General features: G+C 51.9%; 1 protein-coding gene across 3 annotated transcripts in view; it reads right to left on the minus strand.

Annotated features, from left to right (window-relative positions):
* FAM117A (family with sequence similarity 117 member A) overlaps positions 1 to 12,778 on the minus strand; it is a 68,218-nt gene that overhangs the window by 3,518 nt on the left and 51,922 nt on the right. For all 3 annotated transcript variants that reach the window (XM_057536001.1, XM_057536000.1, XM_007176512.2), the window contains exons 3-7: positions 6,089 to 6,184; positions 4,710 to 4,820; positions 4,154 to 4,288; positions 2,770 to 2,971; positions 1,230 to 1,380 (exon numbers count right to left, since the gene is read on the minus strand). In XM_057536001.1, coding sequence (XP_057391984.1) covers positions 1,230 to 1,380; positions 2,770 to 2,863 — 245 coding nt within the window. In that variant the 5' untranslated portion in view covers positions 2,864 to 2,971; positions 4,154 to 4,288; positions 4,710 to 4,820; positions 6,089 to 6,184. The remainder of the gene's footprint in view (positions 1 to 1,229; positions 1,381 to 2,769; positions 2,972 to 4,153; positions 4,289 to 4,709; positions 4,821 to 6,088; positions 6,185 to 12,778) is intronic.

The following is a 12,778-nucleotide window of genomic DNA, read 5'->3' on the forward strand; positions in this document are numbered from 1 at the left end:
GGATCACTACCTCTCTCAAAGGGTTAACATAGGGGCAGGAAGCTGGATGAGATGACTTTAAACCTCTTCTGGCCTTATGAGCCTACAAAAGAATAAAGACAAGCAATAGCCTAATTGCCACAACCAATTCCAGGTTGTAATTACTCAACTATACTGTGGACTGGGGAAGGGTACAAGAGCCCAGAGTCTGCTTAAGCTACGAGATCTGGCCTCTTCCCCCCACATGACCCCAGAGGATCGAGGGTTCTTGGAGAGATGCCAGGCAACAGTGATAATGGGAGCAAACCCTCAGTGCCCCTGGTTTTCTCCATAATTCCCACTCTGGGTCATCTATGTAGCTCCTGCTACTACCATGGGTTGTCCTCTCCCTTATCTGATATACAGATGGAGCCATCAAGCCCCCACCCCCTGTCCTAGCTAAATCTCCACGCACACACCATAACTAAACTTCCTCACTGCCATCGAATCCACAGCTTCCAATGTGAATCGGCCCTGATGAATATTACAGCGGCAGTGGGAATATGATGAACTCTCTTCTTAGCTCCTGCTAAGGGGGACTGTGGGGCATTTGGAAAGTTTTGGCTCTTGATTCTCTCTGCTAATGGGAGGGAACTGTAGTAAAGAAATCAACTTAAGAATGACTTCTGAATTGTCCAGTCTGGTTTGGGAATATTCCATAGTCCTTACTTGCAAGGACTGGAAATTTCTGTCTGGGAGTTCATGACACTTGAACCACTGCAGCTGCAGGGTGAAGATTTGACTCAGAAGCAATCAGAAAGCTTTTTAGGCTCCCCCTGCCACACCGGTGGGCATGAGGCGCTTCTAAGCTCTGCCTGAAGAGAATTACTAGTATGTTCTCTCTCTGATTATGGTCTAGCAAATTCTCACACCTTCCCCGGGGATGGAAAAAAATAGAAGAAACAAAGGATTTAGGTTTCAGATCTTTTTCCTTTCCAGCTCCTGCTGCGCTTGTGGCTGGCATGTGGGCAGAGAGCAGGTTTCTATGGAGATCATGATAAGCAAAGACTTAGGTGCTCAGAGGAGGTAATGTCAACAAGTTTGGTCATGGAAAGACTGCAATACTGATCATCTACAGCTGACAATGTCTCCAGGACAAGAGGGAGTCAGACTAAAGAGAGGCCTATCAGGTGGGATGCCACAGGGCTCAGCCCGCATCCCTATTCCTCCCTCGCACATCCTGACCCCCACCGACCCGCTGAGGTACTCACGTGGCCTCTTCAAACACTCGCACTCTCTCACAGCCTTCCGGGGGTTCCCGTTTGAAGACGTAGCTGTGATTGGGTCGAGGGGAGGCGGCAAAGGCAAGGACTGGAGATGGGCTGCCCTCTTCAAGGAAGGCTGGGTGGCCTGGAGGGGAAGCTGCAAACAGAGTAAGGCTGAGTCCCATGGTGCTAAAGGAAGGTCTCTGCTTTCCCGGACTCAGGCCTTGGTGTAAAGGGGCAGGACTGGGAGATATGGTATGGTGGGTGGCAGTGGTTATGTTAATCCAGGTTGTTTGTCTACACTCTACCTTAAAACATCTTTGAGGCAGCCTTACAAGAAAACAAACCTTGTATATGTGTGGCTGATTCACTTTGCTGTACAGCAGAAACTAACACAACATTGTAAAGCAATTATACTCCAATAAAAAAAAATAGATACCATAAAAAGAGGCCCAATAAAATAATGATGATAAATAAAATAAAATTTAAAAAAAAAAAGAAAATAAAACCAGAATTGTAAGGGAAAAAAAAAATACAGACCTTGTTATACAGGATAAAAAATTACAGTTGAACTGAGGGAAAAGTTGGGTCTAATACCAATTCCATATTCCCCGGAGGCAGACTGCGACTGGAACTCCAAGTCTCAGACTTGAAGGAATCCTAACATCTCTATCTCTGCCTTCTTCCAAGACTGCACCGCCCTGCCTGCCAGCATACCACAGCTTCTTCCTTTCCATGGTCTTGAAAATCTATCCCTTCTTCCAGGAAGAGCTCTTGTACTGACTCAGACAAGCAATCTTTACTCAACCCAACTTGTGGGATAAGATTCCTCTCACTTTCCACACAGCAAATGTACTTTGCCTAGGTTGCAAATATTGACTTTATCTGTATTTATCTCACATTTATTCTTTATTTTGTATGCTCTGTTTACCTCTGTATTGTTAGATCACGCCTTTGACCAGCCTACCTCATGGGGTTGCTGTGAGGATCAAGTTAGGTGATGCAGGCAACAGTGCTTTAGAATGTCAGGATCATTATGACGGGGAGGAGGGACTCTTATCTTGTCCTCGCAGTGACGCAGCCACGGCAGAATAGAAAGTGGAGATTTGGAATCAGAAAGCTTGGGTTTCGATTTGGGTCAAACTGTGTGACCCTGGGCAAAAGACCACATTCTTTTATTTACAGCGTTCACACCCGCCTTGAGATGTATTGCTGGTAATGGGTACAGTGGACACCTGAACGGGCTCATGGGCTCTCCACGATGGCATGCTGAACCTCAGCCAAAAACTGGGGGTGGGAGGGATTGCTTCTTTGGATTACAGTGAGGATTAAATAAAATTGTAAGTGCAGAAACTTCATATAAATTACAAATTAGAATCTGTATCAAGGACCACTATAACGTACGGAATATAGAAGACTCCCAAAGATATTCTAGTTGGTTAGTAAGTATAAAATGACTGGCCAGAAATTGATGAGAGTTGGAAAAGGGCATGGAGATGACCCCATACTCCATGTGGGCCCCGCAGCCTGGGCCTCCCCAGCTTACCTTTGTCACTGGGGATGGACGTCAGCTCCTCGGCTGCACCCTGGTGTTCCTCAAGGCTAGTCTGACCAGAAGGCTGGGGGGATGCCAGGGGCATGGAGGGAGAGCTGGCAAGGTTTCCAGGATCCAGGAGGAGGAGGGGATGATCACAGCTGCCGCTCTGGGGGGGAGCTGGGGCACGGTGCCCGTCAGGGATTTCAAGGATCTGCCGAGGAAGAGTGGGGGTCAGGCCTGTCTCTGCAGGCGGGCAGGGCTGCGGTGACCCTTAGGGTCATCCCCTTGCCATTGTCCTTGTCCTCTATTCACAAGACACAGTGACAGCAGGACACCATTTCCTCACGGCACTGACTTTCCCAACAACCCCCAATCCAAGAGACACCTCCTCCTGCTTCTCCCAGAGTGCTTCATTCTTTCCCCTCATAGATAGAACTTTATGACTACATATTTATTTTATGGTTTCATCAAGGTGTTGCCCCCACAAGGCTGTAAGCCTCACGAGGGCAGGGGCCTCCTGTGTGTCAGGCTCTGGGAACACAAAGGTGAATAACACATGGGGGCACAAGAGGGGGCAAACCACCAGGACACTGTAACAGCTACAGGCCGTTGCAGGACGAACATGCAGATTATTATCATGTATTAAATACACCCCCCCCACCTCATTTTTTTAACATTCAATGGTACTTGTGTCCACAGCTCACCAGTCTGTGTGCACGTGTAAAATCCTACATATACGCACATTAAAGATCAACCAGCAAGTAAATCATAAACTGAGGAGTGTGCCCATTAGAATTATATTAATGTTGCCCAACTGGCATTCCCCAATTGTCCTGTGTCAGTATAAAAATGTGCCTGAGACTGCAGAAAAGGGAGCAAATAACTCTGCCTGGGAGTGGAGTGGGGGAGAAGGCTGCACAAAGGCAACTGGGCATGAAGGATGAACGCATGTCAGCAGGTAGAGATGGAGGGAAGGGAAGCAGTAACTCTAGTACTGGGGCCACCTGAACTGAGGCACAGCTGGGTGATGGTGACAGTGACAGTGATGAGTATGCCAGGAACACTGAGCTGGGGCTTTGGCTGAAGAGTGATGCCTAGTCCCTTCCTCCCAGCCAGGTGCCTTCCTCCCTGCTGACCCCTGCTCCTTCTCTTTCCACTCAATGCCCCAACGTCTTCCCCAACTTCACCCACCCAGCTCTGCTGTTCCTGTGGTCAAGTCCATCTGAGTCTAATAAACTCAATTTGTGTTCCTCCCATGGGGCGGTTTTGGCATGTTGCTCTGTTGACATGTGCACAGCCTGTGAGCCCCCGGACAGCACGAGTCCCAACTCCCTGTGTCCAGACTCAGCAAGACGCTGCCTATCTGTGCATCCGGGGTGCGGCCCCCACTCACCCGCAGCAGCTCCTCCTCACCCTGCTCTTTCACAAACACCTCCTCCAGCTCTTGGTTGAGCCCTTCCAGGCTCCGGTGCAGGCAGGGGCTCAGTCGCAGGACAGGGGACCCTGAGGGGAAGCTGGGAGGGGACGCCTGAGGAGGAGGTAAATGAAGCCATCACTGAACCCCACCAAGCCCCGTGCAGTTATCAGTTCTGACCAGGGGGGTAACAGTCATGTCTACACAGCAAAACCAAGTGAGTAGAGGAGAATTCGGGGACAGTTACCAATTGCAATAGGTCCATTCAGTGGGGTTTTCTCCAGAAGGCAGAGCTTTGAGGGGCCCAGAGTGTGCTTTTAGAGTCTGCATCATGGCCTCAATTGTGCAGGGGGTGGGGATGGAGGACAGAGGCATGCAGCACAGCAAGAAACCCTTTCCAAAGTTGCACCAAAACTTCACCTGGCACCCACGTGGCCACAGGCCCTGCAGTGCAGGAGGGCTCAGAGGACCCGCCCACCCCAGGGGCCCCACCACAGAGGATGACAGAGGGGTGAGGGCTGGGGAAGGGACGTACCCTCAGTGCTCCCCGCACAGCATGGTCCCCTTGGAGGGGGGAGCCCCGCTCCTTCTCTTTCCCACTGCGGCTAAGCTTTGTCCTCTGCAGCTGTTGCTTCAACTTGGTAATCTGGCGGCAGGGAGAGGGAGAGAGGACAGGCAGGTGAAGCAAAGCAAAAGCGCACTGGGTCCTCCCTCCCAGGCGTGACTCTTGCCAGAAGCCCATGAAAATACGTAAAAGGAAGACGGAAGTTAATCTTCCATCTCAAAATACCTCAGTGGTGTTCAAAACTGTGAGGATAGGCTCATCAGGCAAGCTGGACACCATAGTAACCAGATTATTGGATTTTTTGAATTACCATGTATTCCACAGATGGCTCACGTTCCAAAAAATTAAAAATACACAACACTGAAACCATTTTTGTCTTTCGCAGATTCCAAAGGCATGGAATACTACTCTATTAATAGAAATGGAAAATGATGTTTTTGAATCCACTCCTCAAAATACATTCACAGCTATCTCAAAGGCCCTGGGACCAAGAAGGATGGAAGGATTCCCCCCCGTTTTGAAGTAGACTGCACTGAGCAAGGAGCAGCCTCTCCAGAAGGAATGTCAGCTTCTGTCCCAACTTCACGTCCTGTAACAAGTATGGAGCGTCATCAACAATTTTAAATATTGTCCCAGTCGTATTTGTAATTCTGGACCTACTGGTCCTTAGTGTAAATACTCTGATAATTACAAACTGTAAATACTTTGTATTTCCCACTAGCCTTAAATACTTCATATTCTCTCTCTGTTCTTGCAAGCAAGAGGGCAGAAGCTACTGCCCTGTAAAGGGTGACCCCTGGTGAGTTGGCCCTCCTGGGGGCTCCCCACAGCATGCCAAGCAGAGCTGGGTTGGGAGCCCTGGAATCCAGTCTATGGCTTTCTCTTCTCACCCTCAACCCCTGCGGCCCTCATGAGAGGGAGGGAGGGCCAGGAAGAAGTGTTTGAGGACACATCATTATTTATCTCTTCTTTTAAAAATAAGGCTGGATGAGTAGTTAAGTAGTAGATGAGGTTGGGGGCTTCCAACTCCCAGAAACTCGCTCTCTTTCTCCAGTCTCTGAAACGCTTATCTGGATCCAACCTCAAGGTGAAGTGAGAACAATGGCCACCCCCACCCTGAGCTAGGCTGCTGGAGGGCCAAGCCGCTGCCTGCAGGAGGGTCTGGGCTCATGAAGCCAGGCCACCAGGAGGCTGGGAGGCAGCTATGAAGGCGCCATCTCATTAGGAAAAGGCTAGGTCGAGGCAGGTGAGACTGGAAATGTGGGTCCACTTTGGAGCGGATGTGTCCATGGTGCTGGGGGTAGGCGAGAGGCAGTTTCCTGGGCCAGAGAGTCAAAGGGGGCAGTTACCTCTTTTCGGTGGTCTGTGCTGCCCCAGGACGCTGAGCGCTTGTGTGTACTCAAGCTGGCCCGCTCGCCTTCAAGCTCTTGCCAGGACAGGGGAGTCTGCAGGGAGAGAAACCCAGTGAGCCAGAGCAGCTTCTCAGGCTGCCTCTGGGGAAGCAGACACACCATTCCCCAGACAGAGGTGCTGGCTCTCTGAAGTCTTCTCTCATCTGCTCATCAACCTCCTGGACACTGCCAGCCCCTTTTATTCTTGCAGGCTTCTCCACCTGCACTGCCTCTTTCCCAGTCCACATCCTCCAGGAAACCTTCCCTGATGAGCCAATAAGGCCAACCTGCTCTTTACTCTCCTATGACTTTTACACATGGATTACAGCCCCAACTATTCCAAGTGCTCCTCCCCAGCAGCGAGGACCAGAACTGTCCCTCCCTATCCCGACCAGCTCCAAAAGAGCACTTTTTGGAGGCTCAGGGAAACACTGGCCTCCTCGATTCCCTCCCCGTCTATGTGCCCAGCAGGGGCCCAGCTTCCTGGCAGCCTAATGAAAACAAGTTACCAGATGGGACTCCATTAAGGAATCATTAATTGGTAAAACAGGAAAAAGCTCAACAGAGATGCCCCATGCGCCATCCTGAACCGAAGCAGAAGACTTCTGTGCAGTGCAGTACCTCAAGCTTGTTCCGTGATTTTTCCCTGTCCACAGAGGGTTAGGGTCCCCAAAGTCCTCCTGAATACATAGGGAGGGGACATTTTCGCAAAGGAGGGAGCCAGAATTCTGAACTCAGCCCTGACTCCTGACCCCTCTTGGCTTTATCACAGCTCCTTCTCCTGGGCCCTGCTCTGCCCCTGTGAGAACGTGACTCTCAGTCTGCCATCCTCCCTCCCCTACTGCACAGAGGACAGAGGACCCAGGATGGAGGCAGGGGGAGTTGTAGACCCACTTCCTGAGCCCCTACCAGAGGGAGGAAGCGGTTGGCTCTAAGCACGAGGCAGAGGAGGACACAGTCCCTCCCCCCCCACCAGCATCCCTACTTCCATTCCAAGGGAGGGGCCCAAGGGGGAAGGCTCTGGTGGAACCAGTTCCTCTCTAACTTCTTTGCACAAGCTGCCAAAACCATGAGGGCCTGGGAACTGTCTCCTCCAACAGATCCGCTGACCTCCCCCGAGAGGTTGTTACAAACAGAAAAGGGGGAGGATAAGAGGGAAAAAGCCCAACAACTCACCACCCAACAGCTGTTAAGAAGAGCTCGGTGATGGCAGTCTGCGCGGGGCTGTGGGAGTAGGCTGCCCCGCGCAACAGCTGCAGGGGAGAGGGTCCACGGGGATGCCGAGCCTTCCTGCCTCTTCCTTCTCCCAGCTGCCCACCAATCAGGGCCTTTACCCGGCCGTGCGACACCGCCAGGGTGAGACAACTGCCGGCCTCCCTTCCCTGAGGCCAGCACCGCAAGGGAGACCCTCCAGAGATGTGTCCCCACTATTCCTTCTTCAGCAAAAGGGCAGAGAGCATATCCTCAGGCCTATACCCCAAAGCCTCGAGGTGGAGCTGGCTCTGACAGTGGAAACCAAGCAGCTGGTCTACTTCCAAATGCCTATCAGGGTGTTGGCAGACAGAGCCTCAGAAAAGGCTGCTGCAGATACTGAAAAGAGAGGAGAAGCCCACAGCGCCCTGAGCGGAGCAGATGCACGAACACTCCTCCCCTCCCAGGGCTCCAAGCCAAACCTATAGATAACTAGGTCTGCTCATCAAAGCTGCGTTCCACACAAGCTTGTTGTCCCTGGAAAGGTGGCAGAGACTACAGAGGAAGGGTGACAAAGGCTAAGGTGTTGATGCCTGTTTCTCCTCCTCCGGGAAGATACTGCACTCACAGGTGGGTGGTGAGAAGGAGGTAAAAGCAGCCACATTCAGGTTGCCACCGGTTCTACTAATATCTCTTGCAAACTCTTCAACTGCCTCTTTCTTCTGAGATACGTGAGGGGGTGGAAGGAGAAGCGTAGGCTAGCGCTGGAGGCTGGAATGCATGAGAAAACTCATGGCAGCTGGGATCATCTCCTCTCTCAGTCCATCTCACCGCAATCTGCTCAGCAGCGTCTCCCAGCAACTACTGCCTACTCTGTAAACTGTGCTACTAAGGCCATCGCTTTGCCTCAACAGCCACCCCTGGCCATAGACATCACCATCTTACCCTCCATCCGTGGGCTCTCTATCCCACAGGCAAATGTAGCTCCATCTCCTTTTTCTTTCCTTATCCCTTGACCTCTGAGCCTGGTCTCCCCACCTAAGACGGCCCGCCGTACCAGCTCTTCCCAGCCTTCCCATCAGGGAACCCTTCCTAGCTGTCCACCTCATGCGGCCTGCTGCCTCACTCTGCATCTTCTCTGATCAGATGGGTTCAGGGTACACATCACTCATGCACTCAACAAAGAGTTACTGAATGCAAACTGTGTGTCACGTGCTGTTCCAGGTGCCGGGGACATAACAAGGCACAAAATGACAAAAATCCTCATCCCCTTTGAGTTTACATTCTAGCTGGAGGCAAAGTTTAAACAGTGATAAGTACTGAGAGAGAAATACAGCAAAGAAAGGGAATAGGAATGCTGGGCTGGGGAACATGATTTTAAATGTCAGGGAAGTCCTCAGTGAAAAGGGAACATCTGCTGAAAACATGAAAGAGATGAGGAGTGAGACATGTGGATATCAGAGGTGAGAGTGACCCAGATGGAGGAAATAGCAAGTGCAAAGGCCCCCAAGCAGGAGCCAGTCTGGTGGGTTTGAGAATGATAAGGAGGTCAGTGTGGCTGGGGCAGAGTGGGTGAGGGGCAGAGTAGTAGGAGACGAGGTCTGTAGGCGTGACAGGTTGAAAATGGCCCCCCAAAGAAATCAGGTCCTAGTCCCTGGAACCTGTAAATGTTACCTTATATGGTCAAGTTTTTGCAGATGCGATTAAGTTAAGGATCTTGAGATGCAAAGATTATCCTGGTGGGCCCTAATGCCATTAAAAGTGTCCTTATGAGAGAGAGAGACAGAGGGAGATTAGACACTCACAGAAGAAGGTAAGGCAATGTGACCATGGAGGCAGAGACTGGAGTGACGTGGCCACAAGCCAAGGAATGCTGGCAACCACCAGAAGCTGGAAGATGCAAGGAATGGGTCTCTCAGAGAGCCTCCAGAGAGAGTATAGCCCTGCCAACACCTTGATCTTGGCCTAGCGGAATGAATTCAGACTTCTGGCCTCCAGAATTATGAGAGAATAACTTTCCATTGTTTTAAGCCACTAAGTTTGAGGTAATTTGTTACATCAGCCTCAGGAACCGAATACAGTAGGTCTTCCTGTGTTTGAAGCTGTTTACATGCTGGCCTTGAGTATTCTTCAGGCAGGCACATGCACAGGTATGGGCTTTGGCCCCTCCAAGGTGACCTAGGAGCATCAAGAAAGGGACCATGCCGGCCCCTTATTTCCAGTGCCCCTGGGTGGACAGGCCCCTCCTCCTGGGTCTCACCACAGGTATCTGGGCCAAGGTCTCCTTGGAGCACAGAAGAGTCACAGCTAAGGAAGGTTATCCTTCAAAGAGTGACCCTTCATGGCACAATGGGGGTCAAGCCGGGCTGTGTGACAGCACCCTAAGTAGTTGTTCCAGACAGTCCTCTGGAAGCAGGATAAAGCTTGAGCTCAGCAGGCCAGTCATGTTTGTCAAAGGGACTCACACACTGGAACAGATTTATTTTAACACCCTGGCCCAGGGGGAGCAGCTAAGGGAGAAGCAGGGCTACTTACTGGCCACGAGTGGCGTCAGCCAACTATGCAGATGATGCTCGGATTATGCAAAACTGGATGTGGGTTAGACCACGGAAGCTTTGCCTGGGATTCTGAAGTCCCAGAGCAACATGTGGGATAACTGGGTGAGGGCGAGGACAGCTTTATAACAAGAAGGCAGGGGTGAGATGGAGCCCAAACCCTCCAAACTGGAACCTCTTTCTCTGCCCCCCACTCAACTAAGCCTCTACCCAGATTCTGAGACAGGAAGAGTCCTGGTCCTTGCTGTCTCCAGTGACCTTGGCTGGGCCCTGGGAACATAACCCAGTGTACCTATGCGGATGTGTAGAGCAGCGTGGTGCCTGGCCTAGTATATATGCTCAGTAACTACTTGCTGAACTGAAATTCAGCAGGGAATCAGCCTCTTGGGACTCTGGCCAGAAAAAGAGGCAGGAAAGGCTCTGAGGGTGGTCTGCCGGCCAGCGCCGAGAACTCTAGCAGCAGGTGGCCAAGGCCACCATCTGTGGCCCTACGGTGACTGTGCAACCCTCAGATTTTCCATCATGGACCCATTTTCAAATATTCTGTGCTGATGTCAAACCATATACTGAACAACTGGTCCTGCTCACCAGTTTGGGAAATAGGCACTGTGCCCAGGCCCTCACACCCGCAAAGAAAGGCCCATCATAAGCAGACTGAATCGTGTGTCATCACCAAATGCTGAGGCACTGGATTGGGAAAAGGAGGAGGACAGCACACAGGTAGGGAAAGTCACAGAAAGGGAAATCTTCCCAAACAAAGCATGCCACCTCTGCCTCTGCCCTTCAGGACACTCCATGAAGTTTGTCAAGGACTTAAGCTAATTTTTTTTCCCAAAGGGTAACTCAGGCCTAAAGAAAAAAAAGTCTCTCATAAGGGCATCCCTACCTCACCTGGAGCCTGCAGAGGAAATGGGGCTGGGGATGAGCAGAACGGGGGGCCAGGCACAGCAGGCACCCAGGGTCCCGTCTGTCTCCAGGATGAGAACACCAGCGGGGGAACTTGGCTCCAACAGTCATTCCAGCTGTGGTGAGACCACTTCCTCCCTCCAGAAGAGTGCGAGAAGACTCCCAGCAAGAAGGGAGGGGTGACTGCAACCACCAGCATGTGCTGCCATCTCCCGTCCCGGCCCCGGGCCCAGTGCCAGGAGCGGCCGGCCCACAGCACTTGATGGCCAGCTCTGAGTGACCAGCTGACCTGGGGGAGGGCAGTCAGGAGAGGGGAAAACAGATTCAGATTTACCTGGAAAATCCTGACAAAGTCCTCCGAGACACAAAGAAACCTCCAGATGATGGTGAAACCACACAAGAGCCTTCCTAGTCCTCGTTGACTGGCCCCTCTGCGTCCAGCACCCACTGCACCCAAGCTGTTCCTTACACCTACCAAGCTGACCGCTGGGAGACCTGGTCATCCCGCTCCCATCACCCATCCTGGCTCAGAACATGTAGCAGCTCCAAAGCCCTCCTTTCCCGATGACCACATTCACACCTCCTTAGGAGAACCAATTTCCCAAATAAGATCCATCCACCTCTCTTCCTCACTTGCCCCAAATATTTGGGTAAGCCCACTCTCCATGTCAGACTGCAAGTTGCTTGGGAACCACCCGTGCTATCCTTTGCGCCTGCCTAAGGGCTTAAAACACAGCTAAGCCCAGGGAGGGAATACTGGGACTGTTGGCAACCTGCTGCAATTCGAGAACCGAGAGCTTTTAACCCATCTTCTGCCTTGGGAGAAGCCTTGAGGATGCAGTGTGCTGGGCTATCTAAATGGCAGGTGTTCTGATATGAAACTTGCAGGGCTCTTGCCTGCTCTAGGGGGTTCAGAGAGGGGAGCCGAGCTGCTCGGCCTACACCATGACTATGGCTGCTGTCCTTACTGCAAGTCCTGCCCCTGGGAGTGCCAGGCTGATGAGGTCTCCAAACACACACTCTGGCGGCTGGCTGGGGTGTGTGTGGGGCTGGGTTGGGGGCACAGATAAGAGAGAAGTGAGGGCCTGCCAGGTGTGGTGGAGGTACTTCACTGGTGTGGCTAGAAGAGAAAGCGAAGAAGGTGGGGGTAGGGGTGGGAACAGCCCCCCTCGAGCTCAAAGGAATTAAGGAAACGTGCTGGCATCATCTATTTTTAGTGACTTAAAAGCTTTCAAGGACTTTGGTAGATCCTGCCTCCCTACCTTCCCTCCACTCTTCTCTGCACCCCCTTGTGTCTCCCCCATAAAACCTCTCCCTCATCTCCAGTCCCTTCTGGGTGATGTAGCCGTGCTCAGTAGGGAAGGAGCACCAATTTCTTTGGGAGATGTTGAAGAAGGCAGCTTGTGCCAGACCAGGGTGCTCAAGCAAGAATTTGAATGGAGCCCAAAACCTAGAAGCAGAAAATTCCCAGAAGGCCAGGAATGAAAGATGGGCAGAGCACATACTTGGGTTTGGATGCCCACGTTGATCAGAATTCTCCCACCTCCTGACTGCAGCCACAATATTGACAGGTTGCTAAGGGTTCCTCGAGGGCTGGAGCCCAGCCCAGGGAAAGAGGAAAGCTGCACAGCTCGGCCTTGCCAGACCCGCGGAGGCGCATCGCTGGCCTCTGCCTTGCTGTGGCAAGAAGCCCGGACTTGTTATATAAAAGATCTGGCCTGCAGCTGGAGCCTGAGCAAAACACACAGCCTAGAGCCCATGCCTCTAAATCCGGCCAGGGAACATCTGAGGCCAACCCTGCCTTGAGCTGACAAAGAGAACGCCATCTGAGGAGTGGGATGGAGGCTTCCTAGAAGGCTGGTAGCAGGAAATGACAGTGACGGGGATACGGGGATAGGTAGGTGGGCTGCATGGAAGCCTGCCATCTGACGAAGGGGGATGTAATCATGAGCTTACACAACCAAAGCAACCTCAAGTCCTGCTCCTCCAGGAAGCC

The sequence above is a fragment of the Balaenoptera acutorostrata genome, chromosome 20 (genome assembly GCF_949987535.1).
Source record: "Balaenoptera acutorostrata chromosome 20, mBalAcu1.1, whole genome shotgun sequence".
Lineage (NCBI taxonomy): Eukaryota > Metazoa > Chordata > Mammalia > Artiodactyla > Balaenopteridae > Balaenoptera > Balaenoptera acutorostrata.